This window comes from Giraffa tippelskirchi, chromosome 8, assembly GCF_054371585.1.
Source record: "Giraffa tippelskirchi isolate mGirTip1 chromosome 8, T2T-mGirTip1v1.2.pri, whole genome shotgun sequence".
Classification (NCBI taxonomy): Eukaryota; Metazoa; Chordata; class Mammalia; order Artiodactyla; family Giraffidae; genus Giraffa; species Giraffa tippelskirchi.
This window is the reverse complement of record NC_137282.1, coordinates 105,793,959-105,807,102: the sequence shown is the minus strand read 5'-3', so window position 1 is coordinate 105,807,102 and position 13,144 is coordinate 105,793,959. Positions and strand designations below refer to the sequence as shown.

At 38.9% G+C, this 13,144-nt stretch overlaps 1 protein-coding gene across 10 annotated transcripts in view; it reads right to left on the bottom strand.

The window, feature by feature from the left end:
- MAST4 (microtubule associated serine/threonine kinase family member 4) overlaps nucleotides 1-13,144 on the bottom strand; it is a 603,242-nt gene that overhangs the window by 78,584 nt on the left and 511,514 nt on the right. For all 10 annotated transcript variants that reach the window (XM_081518402.1, XM_081518403.1, XM_081518404.1 and 7 more), the window contains one exon: nucleotides 4,157-4,226. In XM_081518402.1, the coding sequence (XP_081374528.1) occupies nucleotides 4,157-4,226 (70 nt within the window). The remainder of the gene's footprint in view (nucleotides 1-4,156; nucleotides 4,227-13,144) is intronic.

Here is a 13,144-nt window from a genome sequence, read left to right as displayed (position 1 = left end):
TTGACCACAAACACATTCACTATAAGGGGACATCAGGGAATTCACCAAAATTTGACTTGAATTTGAGAAATGTCACAATCACATGTTTATGTAGAAAACTGACATCTTAGCCTAAATTAAAATCAAGGGAGAATATAATCATAGACCACCATGGACGTTATTTTTACCTCCAATAAATGCAAATGGTCTACAAAGACAAAATGAGAAATTCAAGTGGACAAATCACAGAAGTAGTACAGCATTAAGATTTTAATAAAATTTATCTGCCAATTCTGTGACCATGATCGGAGTACAATTGAATCAAGTATTTTTTTAAAAAAAAGAAGCAAATTAAGATGTTTGTAAATGTATCAGATAAAAGGAATGAAAAGAAATGCCACAAGTTCTCTAGAAATAATCTTACACAATTTAAAATGTTAAAAGATTTAAGAAGAAACTAATTCTAATAACATGTTTCCAAAGACAACTGACCATCAATTAAATGGACACAGGTTGGTCCTGGCTTATTTGGCTAATTATTACAGACTTAGGAACCCATACCTGGACTCTCTATTTTAAACACTTCCAATTTTTAAAAGAATATGGCTTTCAAAGAATTATTCAGTCCATTTAATAGCAATTATCTGAAACTAGTCTTTGGAAAGAGTGAGGGACACCATTTCCCCCACCATGATTCTGCTTTGTGATTCATTAACTCTCCTTTCCCTCAGGTATCAATGAACATATTTCAGATGAATGAACAACTCCAAGAGGAGACATGTTCTTATTAGTTCTGAAGCATAAATTACATTTGCTTACTCTGGAAAACACACGACTAGAAAGATGTTTAAACAAGAATGTGCTCACTACTCTGTACAGCCATGGACCAGAAATAATTTACGTCTCATAAAGTTCCCTAAGTTGTCTGTGTCTATTTATTCAAATGGAACACAAAGGACCACTGCATTTTCATTACCATGACAACTGCACATCAGAACTTCCTATATATGCTATATACATGCTTAAGAGGTAGCATGCCCTTTTTTGAAGAAATCTATCACACAAGTACAATTTGGATCCTACTAATAATGTTCTCTTTTCTTTGTAGCAGCTACCAGTAAAACGTTACCTGAAAACAAAACTACATTCTTGCCAAAGCCACAAGGCTTTTTTTGAAAAGAGTGTTTCTTTTGTGGGTGGAAATTTCAATGTTATAGTATATGAAAAAGTAACAGGAGAAACACACCTGATGGGAACAGAGGCTACAAAAAGACTCACAAAAACAACCCACTCAAAATCTGCCCCTCCCCCCAAACTGCCAGCATTCCAACACCGACCACAAAAAGTTAGATTAATATGGTGTATGACAAAGGAAGAAAGAAATGTTCCAATATCAACCTGGCTATTACAACTGTATAAAGAGGAAACAGATTTCATTATTTGTTTGTTGTAGTCATCTGGCATGATACACTTTATGGTCTAGTTGATATCGGAACAAGATGAACTATGCCAATATAATGTAACCAGAGTAACTTCAGCCCACCTGTGCTCAATGAGCGTCTCATGACCTGACCTTAGTGGGCAAATCTGTTCCAGTAATTTGTCTATGGAAATACATTCTGATATTTCACCTGATAAATAACACCTAGGCAGCCAGGAGACACCCCCAGCATTTATTCAGGGCTCTCTTAATATTTCTAATGAAAGTAAAAGCAATGTATGATATGTAAACCTCTACACAACTTCTAGGGAAGGAAGACCAACGTCATCACCTCCATTTTACCACCAAGGAATACAACATTAAGTAACTCCACAAGCAGATGGATTGTAAATCAGTATCACAGTTACTGGTTTGGTGTGCTGCAGTCAATGGGGTCACAAAGAGTCTGACACGACTTAGCAACTGAAAAACAACAATCACAGCTACTAGCAAAATACAAATATGTTTCCTTGTCCCAGACAAAATCCACTACACTATGACATGCATTTTCATCATCCTAGTATTTTAATCCAATACTAAAAAAATTGACTTGATAATTTCACTCTCAGACACATATTAGATAGTATGGAAAGCAAGTGTGTGTTGTCCTATTTGCCAGTCTTAACTGCAACTGGTACATTACCAGGAGATGAATATTGAGGGGAAATTCTCACATGTTATAAGTAGGGTCAGAAAAGATTAATAAGTCCGACCTTTATCCCTTTACCCAAGAATAATTTTTAAAACAGGGCAATCTCTTGCATCTGTTGCACTGAATATACAAAATAATAAAATGTGGGACTCCCAAAATGGCATTACTTCCTAAGGTCTCAGAAATGCATACCAAGTGGTAGGGAATGGAGACCCATGAGTGGAATTTCCATGTTTCTTGAATGAAAAATCAACTTTAAAATGTTAGAGAAAGATGCCAGATGTTAAAAATAGGCCAATTTGAGTTTTCATAGCAAACACAGGTTCTGTTTACTTCAATAAAAGTTTTAAAAGATGATCACTCATGTCCTAATCTAAATTAATACTTTTTGAAGACTGTGCAGTGAGTTCCATCTGGAAATTCCTGCAAAATGAACCAGAGGTCTCCTATGGTAATTTTCTGTTACAGTTTATGGCTTATTTCTCAAAAATTAACATGCCTGGGGGTTTGCGTTTTTTTTTTTTTTTTATATAGCACAGAAAACCAGAGTCATCTGTCCTCTAGTCAGCCACTTAATTATTAGGCTCTCTTCATTTTTATAAATCTGGCAGGATTAAAAGACTATGATTTTGGTCACATTTAAAAACAGGTTATGAGATGTGCGTTTTCTTTTTACTTAAAGTAATTAAATGCATTCCACCACTACCTCCCCCTTTTTTTTCTTTTTCAAAGAAACGTATTTTAAGGACTATGCTGTGTTCTTTTTTAAACCAATTTTTATAGGATTTCCCTTTTCATTTAGAATAGTAGCACCATCGTGAATTAATGTTCATTGGACAAACAAACACAGGCTTTGTGGAACTGATTAATTGTCACATTTTCTTTACAGTGCTTACAGGCTGTAAGAGGACTAAAAGAATCAAAGTTGGAATTGGGGAAAACCAGGGTGTGGGTCTCAGAAAGTTCCTTGGAGATCACATCTCAATTACTTTTTGTCCTCCCTATGGGGAAGGCCTGGTACACATGGGCATTTACCATGTGGTGGGGAATGTGTGATTTGACAAGAGAATCTTAATTATCAGGAGTTGCGAATACGCTGTAAGCAGATCCCTTCCTCTGGACCTAGTAACAGAAAACATATCACATGGTGACAAACGGCAGTGATGATGCTGCAGGTCTGCACATAAAGTGTTAAATATATTTTTTTAACCTACCTGTATGTCTTAATTAAATGCTACTTTAATTCATTTCAAGGTATGATTAGCTCTCTGAAGAAAACTTAATAAATATGCAGGACATTCAGACCATAAAAGCAATTCATTCCAAATATTCAGAAACCTGCTAAAGGGGCAATTTTGTCTTCTGTGTGTTTTCCCTGGCTGGAAGAGGAAGGGAGGAAAGTGAAGATCTGAATGTGACAGGGGAAGTACACGAATTTCACACACAGAAGAGGGGGCTGTGCAGACATCTCTGACTGGGAGATATCACAGTAGGTGATCCCTAAATAAAAGCTTTGGTAACAGATCGTATGCCCACTATCCTCCGAGCAACGATACTTTCTCGTGACTCACCAACCGGATATGAGACATATAGTCTTGATACTTGGTGTCCAATTCTAACTAAGAAAGGAAGAGAAAACACTCAGGGAGGTCACTAAATTGCTGGCTTGGTGCTCTCAAGGAAAGAGGCATCTTAAGAGTTTATACCTTGTGATCCCAAGTAAGGTCATTGTTATTTATTTATTTATTTTTGAGTATTTCAGTAACAACGACAACTGCACCAGGACACATGGATGAATCAAGTCCTTATAATATAAGCTCAGATAAGTCAGCAAAAATCTGTTGAGCATCAAAAGCATGTATGAGACTCTATACTAGGGATGGGAGAAAAGGTGAAAATGTTTTTCTCTGCTCTTAGTGGGAGCCCACCATCTAGGGAAGGACCAAGGGAGGCATCTATAACTCTAACGGGTAGTGGAGGAACTGGGGCGGGGGGAGGGTTTCTCCACATAACACTTTATCATTCTACTCACAAACAGTTCTTACCTCCGTGCAAATGAAAAATGGGCAGAGGCGCTGGGGGAGAAATTTCTTGGACTATCTTGAGGGCTGTTCCCTGTAAAGAGAAAGAAGGAAAAAAAAATGACATTAAGATTTTATTCTTGTATCATTAGCTACATCCAGAATGCTCTTCTCTTTAGTAGTAAGCTTCTGTACCTTTGTAAAATGTCCATCTCCTCAAAAAATGGTTTAGTTTTATTTGGAGCAGAGGAAGGGACTGGCTTGAGTTCCAGCACAACTTTCCAAGGGTGTAATAGATGAATAAACAAACCCATGTCACCAACCAGCAGACTTCCATATATTTCATAATGTAAGTATTTCAGTCCCACAGAACAATGAATACATACATATGCCTTGGTTCCTGCTCTTCCAGATGTTAACATTTCCACAGTAGGATAGATAGAGAAGATAAGCTTCAACTGGGAAGGTGAGGCTTTCCATTTTAGGGAGGCAGCCTCAGTATTTTTATTTACCGAAACAGAATAAAAGTCTGAGTTCCCAATAAATCCTCATTCTTCAAAGCATATATTTTAAAGGCAGAAATGTCAGAACAGGGCATAAAATACTGGGGAGAACCCCAGCAGTTCAGACCTCAAATGACCCAGCCTAGAGGCCCAGAAGTATCTTCTTCAATAGTCCCTCTACTCCTACGCAGCTGAAGGGGTGACTGGCCAGGCTGCCTGTAAAGCCACAGTCACCCAGTGGCTCGCAGAAGGCATCTTCCCCAAGTTCTTATGTGGTGGGTGGAACGTGGATGCTTATGTAAGGTGACAGCTCGTCTGGAGGCTTGCTACTTTCTCCATCAGAACATGCAACCTGTTGCTGATGATTGAGCAAGCTTGGCAGGCAGCAGGTGAGGGGAGGCCCAAGGCAGGCCGGACCACCCCGCTTCCCTCTGCATGGTTAATTAGGTTGGCAGAATTGCCTGAGGACCGATGGGACTGTAGCTGGTTTAAACAAGGAGGTTAGGAAAGGCTGCAAATAAACGCTGCGTGTTCTTGAAACACAGAAAATAAATCAAGAAGACATGTTTAATCCTTAACAGCAAGCCAGTGTGCCACATTGCTGATTTCATACCAGAAGTGACAATTTGTAATTAGGTGGAACACAAAATGGCACCTAGCCATAAAGGTAAACAATTTATTACCTGTGTGCAAAAAGAGTAGATTAGCACATTAAAGTGGATAATTTCAGTGTTACCTTTACTTCTGGACTGGCTGCACCTCTACTGAAATTTTTCAGTTAACTTAAAGTTGCAGATTTTGTAGTGATCGCATCAACAGATGCCATTAAGTTTATGACAGACAGCACAATTAAAGCCATTTAACTGGGAAGCGCTGAAAAGCCCCTTTCTTTATGGATAGAGAATCAAGAGGCATTTTCCCCCTGCTGCAATGAAATTTATCATGCCTTTGCATCTGCTGTTTCTTGGCCCTCTAGAGAAATGGATTCTGCTTTTGCCACCCAGTAATCCAGGACCCTTTCTGTCCTTTATCTACACAGCTAAATTAAGTTATTTGAACTTCTCCCAACAGCCTTCATTCCCCCACCCTCTCCCCTAGTTAGTTTGTGCATTGCTCTTCATATTCCTTAAAAGGTCTTGATTTCAAGATGGCTAGAAATCTTGTTTCTAAAGGGAAACAGGTCAAATGCCAGAAATCTCTGGGTTGATTTTGTTTTTACTTGGAAAAAAACATTTGATTTGCTCACACCCCACACAGAACAAACTATCAGTAAATTATGAGAAACAAAACAACTGATTGAAGCCAAGGCATTTTGAGAACAATCCCTACTACTCTAATCACTGAGAATAAATAATAAGGCCAATAAAACTTGGCACCAAATTCTTAGCCCTGTGTTCTTTGTAAAGAGAACATTATATCTGGAGATTATATGAGATCAACCAGAACAAGTAGAGGGAGCTTATTAAATATTTTTAAGAATCTGAAGGAAGCAGAAACAGGATTTATCTTAAGAATCTTTTCATTTTTAGAGATTTTAATGAGTGGCCCCCCAGGAAACCATGTAACATCTTATAAGACATGGCGGCCCATCACACTGAGGATGAATGGGCCAAGACAGAGATATAGAGGTAGGTTAATTTAACTCCGCTCTTTAAAAAAACAAGACAAAAAAAAAAAAACAGGGCTACCCTTTACCATTTCTTATCTTGGGTTTTGCCTTCTCATTCTGTGTGGCCTTTCCAGGCCCATACACTGAAAATATTCCTCAACTCCGAGTTATATAGCCATTTGTATTATCCTACTAGTCACAGATCTTTCTTCTTGTTTCTGGTCACACTGAAGAGCTAGTTGAAATAGAAATACACACATCCCACATTATCACAAAGGCCCTTAAGTACAATGGGCTATTGGAGCAAATAAGGGCAGTATGAACTAGAATACTTGATAATTCCTTAAGGACAAGAGACTGCAGCTTAATTTGAGGGCAGTTGAGCAAGCTCAGGATAAGAGAAGGAATGGAAGGACTTCAGGAAGGGGACAGAATCAATCCAAACACAGTTAGGCAATGCAGTAGAGAGACAGACTCTCTACTATCAGGGAATTCAGACTGGTCAAGTCAATGAGTTGTGAACTACATGTTTTGATACTACCTAGTGGAAAGCTTAAGAGGAATTTGAACGCAAGAGAGGCACTCGATATTTCAACCTGGTGTGAGTATGTGGAGTGGACAGAGGAGTCACCAAGGAGAAGGAGCTAGATTAGGATGTGGAAAGCCAACAGAAAGCATGTTCTGGTGACTAAACCAAGTGTAACTGGTGATGGATCAAAAATAAGTGATGACAAAGATTACACACTAACTGATACTACCAAGGTTAGCAGACTGGGAGGATGACTGCTCCAACAGGGAACTCACCGAGAGAACTGGGGCGGTAGTAACAGTAGAGGAAAAGGATAGATGAGTATTCTAGAGCTTTTTGTGTCATTTGTTACAGAAAATTCCTCAATTTTCCTCACGGAGAAATTACAAGATGAGTAGATTAAGATAGGCACAAATCAATCTTTGAGGTCTTTGTTCTTCTTTGAAACAAACATTGATTTGTGTGTTGTCTTTGAAGACTTAGGGACATTATTCTGTGACACATAAAAACACTAATTTAGAACAGATTGAAATATAAAGCACACTTTATACATTCTTCACTTGGAGATGAGGACCAGACTGCTGTGGACACTTGTAGCACTTTCCCAGGACAAGAAAACAAGATGGAGTGGAACCAGAGTCCTATACTTGACCTTCACTACTCACAGCACTGCTCTCTGAATTCATCCACCCATCTGCAAAACAATACCTGAGAGACTCTCAGATGAAAACCAGTGCCAGTTAATTCTCTGCCCATATGTGCAGCACTTGCTTATAATTCAAATCCTGCTGTTCGAAGGGATTTGCTGGCTCTTGGATGTTTGAGTGCCAGGACACTTTATAGACTGCTGCTTCTGACCTGGTAAAGGAAACCTTAGTGGTGGGTGGGCAGGGGCTGGATAGGTAATTAACTCCGTGATTCCCAGGGGGAACTGGCACGGCGAACACACAGGCAGTACATCAAAACAGTACTTACCTAACGGAGCTACACAGGGTGCCTCATTTTGGAGGCTGTTATTGTTAAGAAAGTGATTTCCAGATTAATTAAATTGTTTGATTGCTTTGTAATTAGGTTGGAGAGGTCCTCTGTCTTCACCGCAGAGAAACAAGCTGCAAATCTTTTTAAAAGGCATATGCTATACCCACTATAGATTATTAATGTGCTTTTAATAGCTGTCTGTTTACAAAATGATAGTTTCTGGTTGCCTTGATTTTCTATCAGGACTGAGGGAATCCAAGAATTAATGATAATTGCCATTTGAAATTCCTGGCGGATCAAAAAGTAAGCCCCCACTTTAATCCTTGTTGTCATTACTTGATGATCGGCTTAAATGAGTTGTGACTTTTTTATACCCTAACAAACAGCACTGTGTTTCTCATCGCTCTGCAGGAGATTCACAGCAATAAACTGATAGTGCTGAAAAACCTGAAGTCCAAACTTCACAGGACCAAACCTAGGATTCCCTTGAAAATGTAATGGCAGCAGATGAAGGGGCAACCGAACAGTTATGCAGGGACCGCAGGCTGAGTGGACTTTGAAAAATAACAGTTCAAATTCACCCGAGAAGTTGACATCTATGCTATCAGATCCTGCTAACGCAAGAGGAGAGTTAAAAATCCTCCTCTCACTTAGCCATTTCAGAAACTGGCTACTCTCCAGATATAACTGTGGGATATTAATTAAACCTGGGCAGCTGTTTAGACTCTAAGTGGACAGAGAAAAACCTTGATTGGCCTTCAGTAGCACTCTCTTAGGGCAAGCTGTTAAGTGTTCACAGCAGGCCAATATAACATAGTATAGCGTGTGCATGCTCAGTCATGTCTGACTCTTTGCGACCTCACGGACTGCAGCCTGCCAGGGTCCTTTGTCCATGGAATTTTCCAGGTAAGAATACTGGAGTGGGTTGCCTTTTCCTTCTCCACAGGATCTTCCCAACCCAGGGACTGAACTCATTTCTTTTTGCGTCTCCAGCTTGGCAGGCAGGTTCTTTACCACCGAAACCACCAGGCATGCCCGTACAGCAGGCCAATAAATAGACTTCTATGCCTGGGTTTTCAAGTAAAGAAAGAATTGTGAACAATAAATCAAGGCTTTCTTAAAATCTGGCTTCTCTGAACCTCTTTTGGTTTTTTCATCCTTGTCACACTGGCTCTCCTTATCCAGTACCACTTCTCACTGTCATCTGATTAATTCAACAAATACTTATCAATCCTTTGCTAATAGAGAAGAGTGGTATGATTTGACTTACATTTTAGAAAGAGCCCTTGTGCTGTTCCATGTCCAGTGGGCTCTAAGCAGGCAGTGAACAGAAGCAGCGAGATCAGAAAGGAGGCTACATCACAGACAAGGTAAGAGGTGATGGTGGTTTGGAGAGAATGGAAGCAGATCTCAGGTATGTTCTGATGGTAGACCCAAAAGGATTTACTGGAAAAGACCAAGTGGAATAATGGGGGAAAGGGAGGAAGCAAGGATGACTCCTAGGGAATTCCCTGGTGGTCCAGAGCTTTCACTGCTGGTGCCTGGATTTGATCCTTGGTCAGGGGACGTTTAAGATCCCACAAGCCACAAAGTGAAGGAAAAAAAGAAAAAAAAAAAAATATATATATATATATATACACACACAAACACATAGGATGACTCCTAGATCTTAGGATTCAGCAAGATAGATGGTGACTTTAACTGAGATGGAGAAGACTGAAGGCAGACAGGGTTTGGGGATGTGAGGAGAGATTAACAATAACCAAGACATGGAAGCAACCCACGTGCTTATCAAGAGATGACTGGCTAAGAAATGTGGTGCATATATACAACGGACTATTACCTGGCCATAAAGAAGAACAAAATGCTGCCATCTGTAACAACATGGGTGGACCTGGAGGGCATTACGTATAGTGAAGTAAGTCAGACAGAAAGACAAGTACCATATGAAGCCACTTACACATGGAATCTAAAAAGCAATACAAATGAATTTATGTAAGAAATGAAACAGACTCACAGATTTAGAAAACAAACTTATGGTTACCAAAGGGGAGAGGAAGGGGAGGAGGGACGAATTTGGGGTATGAGATTAATAGACACAAACTAGGTACTATCTGTAAAATAGAAAAGCAATAAAGGATTTACTGTATAACTCAAAGAAGTATACCTAGTACCTTGTGATAACCTAAAATAGAAATAATGTGTAAAAACAAGCAAGCAAACAAAAAACAAATCACTATGCTGTATACCTGAAACATAATCTTGCAAATCAATAATACTTAGTTTAAAAAATGCAAAATAAAACGCTTGAAAATTTGAGTGGGATTTATGCTATTTATGGAGGCACCACCTCAAATGATTTTAAATATATTAAAATGTACTTTCCAGGGGGCGCCCATGGTAAAGAATCCACCTGCCAATGCAGGAGATGCCGGTTTGATCTCTGGGGTCGGGAAGGTCTCCTGGAGAAGGAAATTGCACACCATTCCAGTATTCTTGCCTGAAATATTCCACGGGTAGAGGAGCCTGGCGGGCTACATGCCATGGGGCCAGAGTCGGACACAACTGAGCAACTGAACGCACACACTCAAAATGTTACTTATGTTCCATACTGTATGCAATTAACAACATTACACTTCCATACTATATGCAATTCACAATGTTACACTTCTTATATGTAGCATTTATACTACTCAATTAAACATTTAAAAATTCTATTACAAAAAAAAAAATTCTATTAAGTTTTTTTATTGTACCTGAGAGCAAATAACATTTTTCCAGCTCACATTATTTAGTGCCTAATAGATTTGATAGCTTTGGTCTGTTTAATATGGCCAAACTAGACAACAGTGCTAGTTAAAGGTTTGCAGAGAAAGATAATTTTACAGGCTAACCACTGAAGTCTGAATATTTATAATTCCAATCATTCTATGTCCTGTCACCGTAGGTAAAATGGAATATAATGACGTGTACTATGTTTCATTTCTCTCTACTTCTAAAGTCGCTTCAGTCGTGTCCGACTCTGTGCGACCCTATAGATGGCAGCCCACCAGGCTCCGCCGTCCCTGGGATTCTCCAGGCAAGAACACTGGAGTGGGCTGCCATTTCCTTCTCCAATGCATGAAAGCGAAAAGTGAAAGTGAAGCCGCTCAGTCGTGTCCGACTCTTAGCGACCCCATGGACTGCAGCCTACCAGTCTCCTCCGTCCATGGGATTTTCCAGGCAGGAGTACTGGAGTGGGGTGCCATTGCCTCCTCCGCTACTTCTCACTAACTTATTCTCAACACTGGTGAAGGATAAACTCTGGTTATACATACATATAGACACACAAAAAGCATATTTTGAATTTTCAGTGCCTAACGTAGTCTGTTATATAGTAAATGAGAATTGTACTGAATTTTTTCTAATTCAACAATTATGTATTAAGTTCTTATTATATACAGAGCTTTGAGCTACCTGCTGAACAGATTAAACAGGTAAACAAGACCCAAAGTACTAAAAATCTACTGATAGAAGATCTGTACATTACCAACTTTAGACACATCTTGTGAAATCAATTCTGGATCCTTATTCATGTGGAAAAGAAACTTTCTTAGACCACAGCCCTTAAATGTCTCAAAATTACTCACTAAAAACCAACTTTCAATGATGATACCACATGGAGGATGTAGCGTGTCGAAACAGATACTTAACAAATGGACATGCCCTGCTTTTTAAGGGATGACTGATGAGTTTACAGGGTGAAAAACGTGTAGGGAGTGAAAGAGAGATCCAATAACAGGTCAATTTCTATGTCATAAGACTCTCGCAGATGCCTATTGTCTCCATTTCATGAAGCCATTCCTCTGAAATTTGTGTAGTGTATTTGAAATGCTGTGGCATTGACACAAATCCCTTGGAGATGTGTTATAATGGGTTTTCAAGAATGTTTTAGCTTTTCATTGACCCTTCCTTATTACTCTGAATTGATGTCACATCTCAAGGTGATCGAAAGTAAAGACTAGTGAATGTCAAGAGTGATGAAGAAAGTTGATTTTTAGTTGTATGTTTTCCTCCCATCTACAGTAATTCATCTTTCTAGCAATAGAGAAGAGATTACTTTTAGCCTTTGTATAAAGTTACTGAGGAGTGTCTGTAAGGTCAAGAAAGGGGAGATAAGAACATAGCTACCATAACAGATACTCCTAAGTTTCATGCAGCTTTATGAAATGTGACGTAGTCTATCAATTTTAGATAATTAATTAGTCTCTGAATGTAGATAAATGACCAAGTCAAAGAATGTAACCTAAGGTGTGCATATTTTTTTCTATCTTACATGAAGGGATTTCAATTCTTTAACATAATTAGATACAAAGAATTTGCATTTTTACCTAGAAAGGGGGTGGATGATATCAAGAAATTGGTTCCTCTCAGATTGTTTCCTTCAATTGCTGAATAATTTCTAGTCAAAGAGGATGTATTTAAATTAAATGCTGCATCTCCTTATAACTTGCTAAATGCAATCTAGATGTATTCTCTATTATAAATCTCCTCCTTTCAGCTCCCCTTAAAAATATAAATACTAAATTTAAGGTGGTTTAATTTAACAAATGGAAAATGTTCTTTTGGCTTCTGATAAAAAGGCATTCCATCTGAAGGAAACAAAATATGTGTTATGTATTTTTTAAATACTTAATTATGTCCAGACTCCAGAAATATCTCGAGATTTAAAAGAATCTAATACATTCAATTCTACCGTTTCATAATAAAATAATATGTAATGTGCCAAGTATCTAATAAATCAGAATTCTGGCTTTCAGATTCCATAAACCATACTATACAAGATCTTGGAAATACCCTGGCCCTGAGACTCTCCTCTAGTATCTTTTTTTTTTCCCCTCACTTTCTGCTTCCATGCCCTTGGATCAATAAACAGTTCTCAAGCTGAGGTGCACAGGAGAATTACTTGGGGGGGCTTTAAAAATGCTGATACCAAGGCCCCAGTCTACCCTTTTTGAATGAAGTGACTCTAGTAAGCTGCGAGAGCTGAGAACTACAGCTTTAGAGTTTCAGTGTACTCTAGTAAATCAAGCTCAAGACTTCACCAGCCATTCAGAACCCTCAAGTCTTGAAGTTTTTACACTATCCACTTTCTATAACTTAACTTCCCTGCCTCTTATTTCAGCTATACTAGCGCAATGTCCTTTTTATATATTCACTTCACTCTGACCTCCAAGTAGTCTCAAAACAGGACTAAGACTGGAAACTTCTTCCCCATCAGCCTAAACAAACAGCACCCCACCATGTCAACACTCCAGAAATCCCACCTGTCCACAGGTGTTGTCACAGGTCAATCAAGTAAGTTATTACGCTTCTACTGGCGTCCTATTGTTACTCTCCTTTAAACTCAATTA